The sequence below is a fragment of the Panicum virgatum genome, chromosome 3N, assembly GCF_016808335.1.
Source record: "Panicum virgatum strain AP13 chromosome 3N, P.virgatum_v5, whole genome shotgun sequence".
Taxonomy (NCBI): Eukaryota; Viridiplantae; Streptophyta; class Magnoliopsida; order Poales; family Poaceae; genus Panicum; species Panicum virgatum.
The window spans coordinates 21,124,202-21,139,333 of record NC_053147.1 but is presented as its reverse complement, the minus strand read 5'-3'; the positions used below and the strand labels follow the sequence as shown (position 1 = coordinate 21,139,333).

Here is a 15,132-nt window from a genome sequence, read left to right as displayed (position 1 = left end):
TTCTCCCCCAATCACCTTCTGACCTTCCCTCGATACGGCAACACCCGAGGATGTGTGCACCTCACCGATTCAAAGGAGCGTCAGCTGGATCCGTGGTGTACGAGCGGGAGCATCGCCTTGCGGGAGCGGCCTTCGAGATGTGTTCTTCGTGTTGTATGGCACTAAGAGTACCTACAAATATTGCTTTTAAACTGTTTGGAAAACACATTTGCAATATATTATTTGGTTGTTTTGTAAACACATTTGCAGACGCCATGCACTGATGCCAATCTCGGATATGCTAGAGCTTACTAACCAAACAGTGGAAAACGAAAAACGAAAATAGATAAGAAGCTACGGTGCCATGTATGAAGGTATACAAACAGTTGCTGCCATGACGTCTCATCAGTCCGAGTCGTGACTACCCACCTCTACGTACGTTCGAGACCGAAGAGACTGGACGACTCACGCGGATGTGTTGATATCCCAGCTGCGCTACACCCGTCCCATGAACCGACGAAGCTATGGATGACGACGATGCCATCTACGCCACCACCACCACCACACATGGAGAACGAGAAGGCCGAAGATGACGATCACAGTAAAAGAATTGTAAGTACTCTAGCAAGTTAGACTTGCGGAGGTAATTAATTGGAAGCTTTTCGAGGCTCTAGAAATCAGAAGACCACATCGCCCAAGTCAGATCGCCACCGGCACCAGGCAACCTGTGGAGCGCATATATATCGGGAACCTTATTTGTATTTTTCTAAAATATGAGTAAAATCTGTATTCCTGTCTCTTTGTTTAATTTCTGTTGTGTACTTTGTACACAGCCATGCCCGCATGTATTCAACCGAGCACAGAAAATTGGTATATGCTCGAATTTTGTCCCTAAAAAATGGGATGGTTAGCAGTACTCCGTAAGTTGCTGGCATAAGGGTACCCATTGATTGCACAATGGCAAGCAACTGTTGGTCACCAGAGATCAATAAAATCTCATTTTAGAAAATCTATTGCATATTATTCCGTGACATTACATTCCATAGTCTAAAAAGAAGATGTGATAGCTGTTTAAACCCGTGCTGGTACGTTACCTGATGCCAAGCTTAGATGTACTGGACCTTACTAACCAAACAGTGGAAAATCCAAACCGAAAACAGACAAATAAACGAGACACACTTATTCTTAAAAAAAAATGAGACACGCTTCATGAGCTAAAACCAGAATATCATACTGTCGTCCCTGCGCCAGCCGTTCTTTCTTGGATGAGATCATCAATCAGGCGGCGCAGGTCGCCGTGCGAGGACCCACCCTCCTCCATGGCCGCGTGAGCCTTCGCGGAGAGCTCCTTGACCCTGCTCCTCGCGGCGTCCCCTACCCCTCCGGGCTCCATGAACCTGCCCACCGCTTGTGCCACTGCCTCGCTCGGGATCAGCTCGTGCTCTTCGTACCTCGTGCTCCTCACGCCGGCACCCTCCGGCCACAGACGTTCGCCTATCTTCAGCACCTTCGTCACGAACCTCTCAGTGATGAACTGCTCGAACACCATCGGCCACGTCAGCACCGGCACGCCGGCCACGACCGTCTCCAAGACCGAGTTCCACCCGCAGTGCGTCACGAACGCACCCACCGCCGGGTGTGCAAGGATCGCCGTCTGTGGGGCCCACCTTGTGACGACCATCCCTCTGTCCCCGACGCGCTCCTCCCACCCCTCTGGCGGCACCCATGCCTCCGACCTGACCACCCACAAGAACGGCTTCCCGGAGGCTTCTAACCCGAGGGCGAGCTCGCGAAGCTGAGGCTTGGATACGTGAGCCAAGCTGCCGAAGCACAAGTACACGACCGACCGGGCTGGCTTCCTATCCAGCCACTCGATGCACCCTGAGCCATCGTCGCCGGCGGCTAGCTGCGATGGTGGCGGCAGTGACACAGGCCCGACAAAGTAGGTGCGTTTCATGTGACGCACGTACATGTCACAGTACCTGTCCTCCAAATCGAAGAAAGTGTTCACGACGAGACCGAAGCAGCTATTGTGAGCTGAACTTAATTTGGCTCCCTCGGCGCGGACGTCCTCTGGTCGACGCCGGCTCCTCACCTCCTCAGGCAGCTCGGTTACTGGGATCTGAATGTCCGGTCCCATATACTCGGGAAGAGTCAGCACCCCGTCAGTCGCGCCAGCACCTATCAAACTGAACAGGGCTAGCATCGGGAACGCCCCGATGACGTGGAACGTGACGCACGGCACGCCGACACTATCGGCGATGCTGGCGTTCCAGTGGAAGAGTATGTCGGAGACGACCACGTCGGGCGAGCAGTCCCTAATGAGGCCCTCGTGCCCCGGGCGCATCAGCCGCTCGTCGCCGCCGACGGCGTCGATGCGCCACGCGTCCGCAGCACTGACGGTGGAGTGGTTCTCCACCCCCGGTGGGAGGCCGTCCACGGACGGGAACGGGTACGTCGCGACCTGGACCTCGGCGTGGCGGCCGGGGCCGCGCCGGGCGAGCGCTGACCGGAGGACCGGAACGTTCGCCGGGGTGACAGCGACGGTGGCCTCGACGGCGCCCGGCCGGGCCGCGGCGAGGTGGAAGGCGAGGTCCGCGAAGGGGCCGATGTGGCTGTTGGTGAAGAAGGGGATGAGAAGGACCCGCAGCTTCTCGCTCCGCGGCGGAGGGGAGGCCATGATGGTTCCTTGCAATCTTCCGCCGGTGGTTTGGCTGGCTGGGGCAGCCGGAGTAGAGCATCTCGTTGCTTTAAGATGCCCGATCATCCGACCGATCGTCTATGGAGAACACAATCAATACCACGTGCATCACGTGGTAGATGTAGGACATTAAGCATGTACGGAGTAGACGACAAAATCGCGTTTAATTCTTGGTTTGACAGATCTCGTGCATGGCCTTATCCACTGCAAATTAAAGCGAGCTTTCTGCAAAGGATGATGCAGGACAGCACATGTGAGCTGTGTGGTGGTGAGCCAGAAACGGCTTCGCACTTGATCTTCCACCGTGCGTTGGACGCCGGAAGTCCCTCGATCGGGTTCGATACTCCATCAGACTTTGCTGTCCATGGCATTCCACGGCTTCCTCGACCTGCGGCCAATTCCCGCGCTCATCGTGAAGGGCCCCACTGCCATGCTCAATTTCTCGGAGATGGCGTGATCCGCTGCCATGGAACCGCCTCCGGTGCCGGGCGCCTCTCCCGCGGCCGTTGCCGCATTGCCCACCTTGGTGCCGGCGCCCCTGGTGGCGGGGCAGGAGGAGGACGAGCTCGAGGCGATCCTTGAGCTCCCGCCGCTTGACGAGCTCGGCGCCACATCGAGCTCCCGCCGTTCGGCGGGCTCGTTCGAAAACTCAGGCCGGACGACAACCACAGCTGGCCAATCGGTAGGTGCTCTCATGCGGAACTTGTAATAATTTATGGTCGGTCTGCTAATCAATTAGTGTGTAATTAACTCTTCTCCTAATAATGATGCCACCCGTTATGTTGTTCCTTTAGCTCGGTTTCAGACCTTCTTCTCCTCCTCCTCATACGTGAATTGGATTGATTGGACGGATAATTATGTGTATGTGGTTGGATTGGACAGGATTGGACGGTGAGAACTGAGAATTATCTATAGGATTGGATTGGATGTTAACATGACTTCAATTGGATGTTAATTAGATATTACTAGTTGGATTTTAGATGATGACCCATTCCTAGGAGTACTTGCAACCATTGATTGGAGCACAAACATTTAGGGATCAAATGGGACGGGAACAGCGGGAAAAATTGTTGGAAATATGTGTTCAAATAGATCAAGTTTTAATCTGAGAGAAATTGCATAAAACAATGCTATTGCTATGTATTTTATATTGGAAAACAAACAGCAAAAGTATCTGAAATAGACCTATGTAAAAATCTATTACACTTACATATAAGCACTTCGTCCTCGTGTAGATATGATGCAAGTGCAGATTGTAGTTGAGTCGGCACAAAAAAAAAGTCGACCGGTCTCGAGAAGTTGCGTAGTTGTGCTGTCTAAAAACATTATTGCCGTCCCTCATGCAGGCTTCATGACGGCAAAGGCTTGGAGATACCTCACCCTTCTCCTCGGTGCACGTCAAGAAGAGCTGGCGAGACTCACAGTTCACCAGTTGAGAAAAGAGAAAGAAGGATTGTTGGCGCCTACCAACGTCACCAGCGATGACGCCCGCAGACGCCAATTTGGGGTGACAGTATTTCATGAACCACGAATGAATTCGTAAGCGCACGGAATACCGCTGCAGCATTTTACCCGGGAGTATACCGGGGTGTCATTTATATTTCCGCAGGGAAGGCGGTGAGTGAGAGAATATATAGATTAGTGGGTAAACTCTATCTAGATTGGATATTCTCATACATAAACAGGGGTAAGATAATAACATGGTAGGAGGTAGTGTGACACACACACAAACTACCCTCTTGGATAAATAAATAAAAGAAAGATAAAAGAAAGATAAAAAATGTTTTAGGTCGGGAGCAAGATACAAGTCAGAGCTTGAGTCAGCTGTGCTAGGCTAGCTATATCTATACTTTCTCATTGGTTAGCTCGTCAGAGATTAAACTACAAAACAGGGAGAAGGGTTACCTAACGCGGCCCCGTTTTGCCCGCCCCACCCCAGCTCCAAGCTGTCGTGGCGCCGCCACTCCTGCGAGGGCCATGCAACACGCACATCTTATGCCACATATAAAACAGTCTCGAGCATCTTATGGCAGATAAACTGGCTCCGTTTGTGACTCTCGCTTCCCGAGAAGTCAAATAATTTAAAATTTAGTCAAATTTATACAAAATAGTATTAATATTTCTCGGCTAGGATTCATTAATCAATTCCAGCCTGCGTTCATTAATCGCACGTGACCCGAGCGCAAGATCCAGCGTCGCTGATGCAACCTCATCGACCATGCACGTTGATTCCAGATCTGTCGACACGGAACTCGAGTGTGCGAATCCAGATGTAGCACTCGATTTACACACCCGGCCTCAAATTAAAATCCCACATATGGGACGCCACCGGGGGCCTCCACCACCTCGGGCAGTCGGATCGCTCGGAGAACGGGTGCGTGCAGCCAGGCGGAGCCGGCGACGGATTGGAGTCAACGCATGCACTAGCGCGGGTGATTTTAGTCGTAGGATGGGGCGCGACTTAGGATGGTGGATAGGGCGTCTGATATTCTTAGCATTACCGATCGTTCTATATGTTATAAACAATGTGATGCACGTACAACACCTTCAAAGGTTAGCTACAAGTTCTAGCTAATAAAAAGGGAAAATACTAGATTGAAAAAAATAAAAAGCTTCTCCAAAAGCAGGGGAACTAACGGCCTTTCTAAATTAACTCTCCAAACCACCTAAGGGCACCCGCAACAGTTATAGAGAGCAGCTCTTTATAGCATCATCCACATCAGCTATAGAGAGTAATAATATAGATGATTCATCCAGAAAATTATCTATGGCACACTATAAAATTTTATAGACCACATATGTCAGACATTTTTAGTGTTAGATTCTACCCGGTCCCTTGTGGTTGCAATGCGTTCTGCGTTTGAAACCATGAGGGATACCCATCACTCGGCATGAAACCACGCGCTAGTGACTCTCGCTAGGTGAAGCGATGTTCTCTCCCTCTCTCCTGCTTTTTCTTGAAATAGTTATGAATGTTTTAATGGATGAAGAGGATCACTAGGATATATAAGGGCTTACAATGATTTGTTGGCAAATTACTGTAATGAGAGGAGACAAATTTAATTTAGATTACGAATTTACGATGATCTGAATGGTTTTGGGATGAGATTAAAGAGCATCACTGGAATTCATATGCATGCATAGTGCACTATGCAATCGGAGGTGTCATAATTTACGACAACCTGTATTGACTATAATATAGAATTTGAGTTGCCGCAATCTGGCATTTTGATCTCTATGTTATTCAGATGATGAGACACAAATGCAATATTACCATATAATATACAGAAATGCTAGGGATAGGACGTCCGACGAATCAGACGCCCTTATCCACTCATCCATGCAGCTCGTTGGCCTCTCCTCCCCTCCAGCGTCCTCCTCCCTCACATCGGTGGCACCGTCACCAACCCCGGTGACCTCCTCGTTGCGTGGGTGCGGGTGGAACTCGTGCGGCCGGCAGGGCCGTACCGGCAAATCTAGAGGCCCTATGCGAAAATATGAACTGGGGCTCTAGTGGCCTAGTAATAACTACTATAAAAATGACACATATGTTATAACATAGTACATGTAAACAAAATATTTCAAGAATTATCATACCTATTCCTTAGTCAACTCTTGGTAACATATTTTCTAGAAGACATGACTAACAATAGAAACAACAAAATTAATAGATGTATTTGGAACTTGTAATCATCGATATAAAAAACAACATTGGCCTTGTTTAGATGCATAAAAGTGGATCTGTAAAGTACTGTAATACTTTTATTTATATTTGGTAATTATTGTCCCACTATGGGTTAACTATGCTCAAAAGATTCGTCTCGCAAATTACAGACAAACTGTGTACTTAGTTATTTTATTTAGCTATATTTAATACTTCATACATGAGTTCAAAGATTTGATGTGATGTGGAATCTTGTAAAGTTTTAAAATTTTGAAGGGAACTAAACAAGACGATTGTGTGAGACTCAGAAATGGAGATTACCTTCGACAGCTTCAATCCAACTGCAGGGCGCCTTGCTGCTTGCCTTCTTGGCTTCTCATGTTCTTGGCTTCTCAATCTAAGTCCAATTGACGCAAGACCGTACTTTTTGCATTTTAACCTTTTTTAATAAATGATTTCCACCTTTGAACCTTGTGTAAAACAAATTGTATTTCTGGACCCTAGGAGTCAGCGCTATGACTCACGACGCCGAGCTAATACTATTTGGCGCCATGAATCATGGCGCAGAGCTACTTTTCATTGCATCAGACGTGGCGGTGATGTGACGCTGATATGTACATTACCTCGGCGCCACAGATCTTGGCGCCGAGCTCAGCGCCGTAGATCTCAGTGCCGTGTTCAGATCCATATATGGATCTTAGAGTATAGATGGTACCCTACAAATTTTGGCATAGATACAAGAAAAAAAGTTTCTAAGCTTTGTAAAAAACACGTCTGTGGCGCAGCTGGTTAAGGTACTCTCCTCTCCCCTGTCAGGGCTGGGTTTGATACCTAGTTTGAAGATGTTTTTTGAATCATTTTTAGATGATTTTTTCGTTTGCCGTGAAGCGTAAGGAAACCAGATAAAAATGCAAAATCAGAATTTGAACCTGGTTCAGCAAGGAGAAAACCAAAGAACTTTACCACTTGAGCTACAAAGCAAGTTGTGTATATTTTAGAGAGCAGTTTTACTTATATAATTATTAAGCCATTTTTTTCAAGGCAGAACGATTAAGATCCACAGCACCGAGCTCGGCGTCACAGATCTTGGCGCTGAGGATCTGTGGCGCCGAGGTGGTGCCACATCGGATCCACATCAACTGCCACGCTAAATAGGGTCGCAAAGCTCGGCGCCATGACTTATGACGCCGAGACGTGTTATCTTAGCGCCGTAGAACATGGCGCCAATCTCTAGAGTCCAAAAACACAATTTGTTTTTCAAAAGATTCAAATGTGCAAATCTTTCATTGGAAAGGTTAAAATACAAAAAGTACGGGACGCATGCAGGCACTCGCACTTAGCAGACACACACAGGGGCACACAGCCACCACCATGCCCGTTTTGAAATGCAGAGGCGGAGCGGCCAGGCGCAGGCGCCTGGGCGGCAGGGCCAGGCCACACGAGCGCCGAGCGGGAGGGTCAGGGGGATGCCTGGGCGGCGGGCGCTGCTGCCTGCTTCGCTATTCGCTGGATGCCTCGATCGCCTGGGCGGAAGTGCAGAGATCGCTCGATTGTGGTGACAACAGAAGCGGAAGCATCAGGATGGCTGGATTGAGTTACACAGTTTCCTCTTTGGTATATTTGGGGCCACAATTTGTATTGTATTTGACCAAAGTATAGCTAAAATAAAGTCTACTATATAAATTTAGCTAGTAAACTTATTGTATTTTGGGGCTCTTGAAATTTAGAGGCCCTGTGCGGTCGCACGGGCCTAAAAATGGGCCTGGCGGCCGGCATGGTGCTCGGGCGGAACTCCTCCAGGTGCAGGTGCAGAGTGCGGGTGGAGCTCGCCGACGGTGCAAGTGCAGGCAGAGCTCACCGGTGGGGTGGCCAGCTGCAAGCCGCCACTCCCCGCGACTTCCGCCATGCCGATCGATGGAGGAACTCTGGGCGACGTCCATGGCAGGCAGGTAGCTCCTGGAGGTTGAAGATGAGCGAAGGTTGTGGCGAGCACTGAGTGGTTATGTTGCAATATGTATGGTGTTGCAGTAGAGATTTTTGGAATGTTGCATGTGCTTGATGTAAATGTTGCAAAAGCAGATCAAACGTTGCATTGTTGTATTTGTTGCAAGTGTTTTATCTGGATGTTGGAAGTGTTTAATCTAGATGTTGCACCTTTAATGAGAGATTTGAATGTCCCATGCAACATGAAATAGATGTTGCGGCGAGTTTTTTTTGTCATCATCAACAAATGGCTAACAACTTTTTTCAATATTTTTTTGATGTTGCAAATGATGGTTTTTCATGTTGCAGATGTTTTTCTTTTATGTTGCGAGCGTTTGATGTTGCGCTGGACCGATAGAGCGTTCGATGAAAAAAATTTCCATGAGACATCCGGGCGCTAACAACTCTGGATAATAGCAGTTCGGAGGAGCTAGATTGAGGCACATTTTGCTGCATGCATTCATCATCATCCTCAATTTTGTTGGGATTCTTCGGATAGCCTCTTGATCAAACTGGTAGATCGTCCGGTGCTCTTGGGTTCTCTATAGAGTACTCCATGGTTTTAACCACCAATCAATACAGTGTTCCGGCCAGGGCGCGCAAACGCACCTCGCCGCCGCCGCGCCGTGGGCACGTCCACGCCGCGACATCGCGGCCATGGCGCCAGAGCCTTGGGGTTTTTCCCCAAGCAGCTTGCGTGCGATTGACACACACACACACCCTGGAACACACACACACGCATACGATGGAGCCACACCGGATCGGAGGAGCACCGCACCAGATCCAAGCCATTGATGGGCGGCGCCCGGTGGTCAGAGAGAAGCAGACGACGCCGACACGTGGGATCGAGCTGCAGCGTGAGGAGGCGGGAGAAGAAAAGAAAAGGAGAGAGAAAGAGTTGCGCCGGATTTGGCCCAAACGACCCAGGAGCGGATCAAGCCCCAGGCTACTTTTAGGCTACTAACCTGTTAGCGTTCTTCTTTTCCATTTTCTTTTTCTGAGCAATGACACGTGGGTCCCACCAGTCGGTGAGACCCAGCTGCTGACACGCAGGTCCGGCTGACCCGCGACCACGGACCCGTTGACCGGTTGGAGATCTCCTAGATTTTGATGCGCCAGCCAATAGATAGCTTATTTTACAATTAATTAACCAAATAAGATGCAATCATCTTAGATTTCTAGCCGGCGTTCATTAATTACATGTCACTCGAGCGCAGGATCCAGCGTTGCAGATGCAGCCCATCGATCATGGCCTGTTTGGTTTGTGCTAGGACTCCTAGCGCTAGAAGAGAATTTTGTATGTATGTAGTACTAAATAAAGTCTGTTTGCAAAACATTTTCACGGATGTGTGTAACTTCGCACGACGAATCTAATAACGTTAATTAATTCATGATTGACTACAATAACCATCCTCTAATCATGCAGTCAAATATCTTATTAGATTCGTCTCGCGAGTTAGCGTAGGGGTTGTGGAGTTAGTTTTATAAGAAAGTACAACAAGGGGTTTATAGCCCTTTGTTTGCTTACATGGCAGAGAGAGAAAACCAAAAAATTGGAGAAGAGGCTCTTATGTAAAAGACGTCTCTTTACATGCTCCTAGACAGTGAGAGTAAATGAAATGGAGAGTAAAAGAAAGAGAAAATAATTATGGACCCATTGGAAGAGACAACCTATTGTATGAGACATTTTATAGGTGTCTCTTATAAACTTAAGAGACAATAATGAAGTCTATTATTGACATGCTCTAAACTAACTTTATTTAATAACTCTAATTAGCTGTTAAACTTGTGCTAAATTTTAGCATAGCACAAACCAAACAAAATCCCATGCACCCTGATTCCAACCAGCGTTCATTAATTGCACGTGACAGGCTCCTCTCTCCCGCAAGACCTCTCTCTCCCGCCGAACCCCCCCCCCCCCCGACCACCCCGGTGGCCGCCGCCGCTGCATGGCCGACCGGCCGGCGGCGGCGGCGGCCCGCAGCTGCGCCGAAGTCGGCCAGCCGTCTCTCGCTCAGTCTCTTTTACCTTGGTCGCCCCTCCTCAGTTCTGGTCGTCGGTGGCCGGATCCGCCCGCTCCTCTACTTTGTTCGGACGGATGCTTTGCCGTCGGGATTTGAGCTGGTCGTACCTTTTGGTGGATGCTTTGCCACCTATCTTGGTTTGGGCGGACACTTTGCCGCCGTGGTTCTTCTTCATCTCTAGCAGATGCTTTGCCGCTGGGGATCTCGGTGCTGCGATGAAGGCTGTGCAACCATAGTGTTTTGCGTTTCTTTTTGCAGGTTCGGGTGTAGCTATGATGTGGGTTCCTTTGGTTTGTGGGCTGAGCGCGTTGTTCTCCCCGTGTTGCTTGTTGTTGTATGTGTTGTCGTTGTGTCTCGTTTGTGTGTGTTTTTTCAGCGTTTCTCTATTTTCATTCCTTTGTGCTCTTGTGTTAGTCAAACTCGGTTTGGCCGCATCAAAATTATGTCTGTAATTACTTTCTTCTTAATGAAAAAGGTGTTTAAGCACGGTCGCGAAAAAAAATTAATTGCACGTGACCCCTAGCGCAGGATTCTGTGTTGCCCATGCAACCCCATTAACCATGCACGTTGATTCCAGATCTTCTACACAGAACTCGAGTGTTTTAGAACTCCTCATAACTCAGGTGATTTGATTTTCCAAAATGCACATTTGTCCGTGAAAAAAAATGAGTGCGAATCCGGATGTTGCACTGGATTTACACACCCTCAAATTAAAGCCCAGTTTGGTTTCCATAAGTCAGATGACTTATTAAGTCATGTGACTGATAACCAATGACTTATTAAGTCATGTCTGTTTGGTTGTAGATGACTTATAAGTAGGGAAAATGTGTGAGCCCATACAAAAAGGGTTGACTTATAAGTTTTAAGCAGGGGTGAATCAACTTATGGCTTATAAGTTGGAGTGACTTATAAGTTGGGAGTGTTTGACAAAATAAGTCATTTTTTTTTACTTTTTGACTTATAAATAGATGACTTATTTAGAACTAAACAGGACCTAAAGTCTCACATATGGCATCTACCAACAGAGTCAAATTGTTGTAATGCTGTAGCCGTACTATCTCAGAACAATTCTTTTGGCACCAGATTAATCCCATACCTCATGTTGCAGGCTCGTATAAGAACCCGACCAGCCTGCATCTTGAGGTACAAGATTCAAATCTTATTTGTCTACAAATCAAAATACTTTTAACAAAATCTCTGCACAAAGCATTATACGGTCAAATCATTATACCAAATTTTGAAAAAAATGGACATTTCTCAATCCAAATATAGGTTGTGTGTGTATATATATATATATATATATATATATATATATATATATATATATATATATATATATATATATATATATATATATATAAATATATATATATAAGCAGTATTCTGTAAGTTGCTGGCATAAGACTGTCTCCATGGGTCTCCTCTAAAACCCACCCCTAAAAGGAATATTCTCCTCCTCTAAACAGATTCCGCACTCCATATCAAAATCCTCTCCAGCAATGCACCCCATACCACACCCCTATACCCCACCATCCAATATTATATTTATTTTTTCCTTAACACTCCGCAACCAACACGCCGGCAGCGAAGGATACCGGCCGGCACGAAAGATGGCCATTGGCCTTCGTTAGCGTCGGGCAGGATACCGGCCGGCCGTACGCCCCCAGGAATAGCGTTTCTCTGTCCTCGCCCCATGTTTGCCGGACCCTTTCCAGTTTGCCGCTGGAGCACATCCCAGGTGCTCCCACCCCCTAAAACGGGATACCGGGCCGTGTCCAGTTCACCGCTGGAGAGAGTCTAAGGGTACCCATTGATTGCATAATGGTAAGCAATTGTTGGCCACCAGAGATTTATAAAATCTCATTTTAAAGAAATCTATCTATTGCATATTGTTTCGTGACGTTACATTCCATCGTCTAAAAAGAAAATGTGATAGCTGTTTAAACCCGTTCTCGTAGTACCACGACTGCGCGGGGGAAACAATATACGTACTCCCTTCGTCCCATGAAAATTGCAATTCTTGATTTTTTTTAGATATATTAGTGGCGGTGTGCAAAGACTCTCATGCAGTTATTTATTTGCCACATACGGTTAGTTTTGGCATGCATTCAAATCTGACCACTTAATTAGACAGGTAATTGAGATCCAATCTATAGAAATACAGTCTTGTAGCATTTTTTCAAATGCAGAATTGCACTTTTTATTGGGACGGAGGAAGTAGACGGTACATGATGCCAAGCTCAGATGTACTGGAGCTTTACAAACCAAACATTGGAAAATCTAAACCGAAAACAGACAAATAAATGAGACACGCTTATTCTTAGAAAAAAAATGAGACACGCTTCTTGAGCTCAAACTAGAGTATCAGACCTCGTCCCTGCACCAGCCGTTCTTTCTTGGATGAGATCATCAATCAGGCGGCGCAGGTCGCCGTGCGAGGACCCACCTTCCGCCATGGCCGCGTGAGCCTTCGCGGAGAGCTCCTTGACCCTGCTCCTCGCGGCGTCCCCTGCCCCTTCGGCTCCATAAACCTGGCCACCGCTCGTGCCACTGCCTCGCACGGGATCAGCTCGTGCTCTTCGTACCTCGTGCTCCTCACCCCGGCACCCTCCGGCCACAGACGTTCGCCAATCTTCAGCACCTCCGTCACAAACCTCTCTGTGATGAACTGCTCGAACACCATCGGCCACGTCACACCGGCACGCCGGCCACGACGGTCTCCAGGACCGAGTTCCACCCGCAGTGCGTCACGAACGCCCCCACCGCCGGGTGTGCAAGGATAGCCGTCTGTGGGGCCCACCTTGTGACGACCATCCCTCTGTCCCCGACGCGCTCCTTCCATCCCTCCGGCAGCACCAAAGCCTCCGACCTGACCACCCACAGGAACGGCTTCCCGGAGGCTTCTAACCCAAGGGCGAGCTCGCGGAGCTGAGGCTTAGATACGTGACTCAAGCTGCCGAAGCACAAGTATACAACCGACCGGGCTGGCTTCCTATCCAGCCAGTCGATGCACCGTGAGCCGTCGTCGCCGGCGGCCAGCTGCGATGGTGGCGGCAGTGACACGGGCCCGACGAAGTAGGCGCGTTTCATGCCTCGCACGTACATGTCGCAAAACCTGTCCTCCAAATCGAAGAAAGTGTTCACGACGAGTCCGAAGCAGCTACTGTGAGCTGAACTTAATTTGGCTCCCGCGGCGCGGACGACGTCTGGTTGCTGGCTCCTCGCCTCCGCAGGCAGCTCGGTAACTGGGATCCGTACGTCCGGTCCCAGAAACTCGGGAAGAGTCACCACCCCACCAGAGGCCTTCGTCGTGTCAGCATATATCAAAGTGGCCAGGGCCTGCATCGGGAACGCCCCTATGGCGTGGAACGTGACGCACGGCACGCCGACACTTGCGGCGATGTCGGCGTTCCAGTAGAAGAGTATGTCGGAGACGACCGCATTGGGGGAGCAATCCCTGATGAGGCCCTCGTGCCCCGGTCGCATCAGCCGCTCGTCGCCGCCGCCGGCGTCGATGTGCCATGCGTCCGCAGGCTCGACGGTGGAGTGGTTCTCCACCCCCGGTGGGAGGCCGTCCACGGATGGGAACGGGTACGTCGCGATCTGGACCGCGGCGTGGCGGCCGGGGTCGCGCCGGGCAAGCGCCGACCGGAGGACCGGGACGTTTGCCGGGGTGACGGCTACAGTGGCCTCGACGACGCCCGGTCGGGCCGCGGCGAGGTGGAAGGCGAGGTCAGCGAAGGGGCCGATGTGGCTCGTGGCGAAGAAGGGGATGAGAAGGATGCGGAGTTTCTCGCGCTGCGGCGAAGGGGAAGCCATGGTCCCCTGCAATTCTTGCTGGTTTGAATCGTTTGGTGCTTTGGGCTTGGCTTGGGGGAGCCGGATTGGAGCTATCATCTTACTTTAAACACACAGATCTATCGTTGTATATCTTGTAAACAATGCAACGTCGTGCATCTCATGGCGGATATAAAAACGGGGTGTCTTTCTGCATGCGCACAGCTCAGTCCAATGCGCGCAACCATGTGACGCGCCTGGCAGCTTGTCTCCCACCAAACTAGATGTGAGTTGCAATTCTTGCTAAAGCTCAGTTCAACCTGATGTATAACGTTATTGGAGCATACTAGATGTCCGGAGCATCTCCGAGAGTCTCCGTAAAATAAGTTAACTAGCTAAAAGTATCAAATTTTGGATGAAAATTGGATCGAACATTCTATCAAAAATTCTCTACTCGCTATCTAGCTCGTTATCCAGCCCCCTCCTTTGGCCATTTTTCACGAGCTCCCTCCGCTCGCCATCTCCTCGTCCCACGCACTTCGTCTTTCTCCTGGGATAAATTTCAGAATTTGGGATTCACTCCGCACGTCTCACGGGATTTAACACCCAATTCGGACGTCTTTCAGAATTTGATATCGAGCACGCAAATTTTCCTTCAGTTTGGATATTTCTATTTATTTTTCTCAAATTTCTCTCATTCCCCTTTTCTTTCCTCGCGAAGAACAGGGTTGCGCCGCCGTGGAGACTCTTCGGAAGGACTGCACCTTGTGGGCGTCGAGGCGGTCGAGCTACGAGATTAGGGACGTCAACGATGGGAGCTCGCAGACGCCGGCCGCGGCCGCGAAGCCTAGCGCGCCCCATTTTGCCCGCCCCACCCCAGCTCCAAGCTGTCGTGGCGCCGCCACTCCTGCGAGGGCCATGCAACACGTACATCTTATGCCACATATAAAACAGTCTCGAGCATCTTATGGTAGATAAACTGGCTCCGTTTGTGACTCTCGCTT

The 15,132-nt window shown here is 49.2% G+C and overlaps 1 protein-coding gene and 1 pseudogene across 1 annotated transcript; both read right to left on the bottom strand.

Annotated features, from left to right (window-relative positions):
• Positions 1–950: 950 nt before the first annotated feature.
• Positions 951–2,715, bottom strand: LOC120665026 (UDP-glycosyltransferase 73C4-like). Its single transcript, XM_039944440.1, has one exon. The coding sequence runs from the start codon at positions 2,657–2,659 to the stop codon at positions 1,208–1,210; it is 1,452 nt and encodes a 483-aa protein (XP_039800374.1). The 5' UTR covers positions 2,660–2,715; the 3' UTR covers positions 951–1,207.
• Positions 2,716–12,563: 9,848 nt separating this feature from the next.
• Positions 12,564–14,219, bottom strand: LOC120665024 (annotated as a pseudogene).
• Between the last annotated feature and the right edge of the window lie 913 nt (positions 14,220–15,132).

What these genes read in the sequence shown, in the direction of transcription:
- LOC120665026 (XM_039944440.1), bottom strand. Translation starts at nt 2,659, where the DNA reads ATGGCCTCCCCTCCGCCGCGGAGCGAGAAGCTGCGGGTCCTTCTCATC.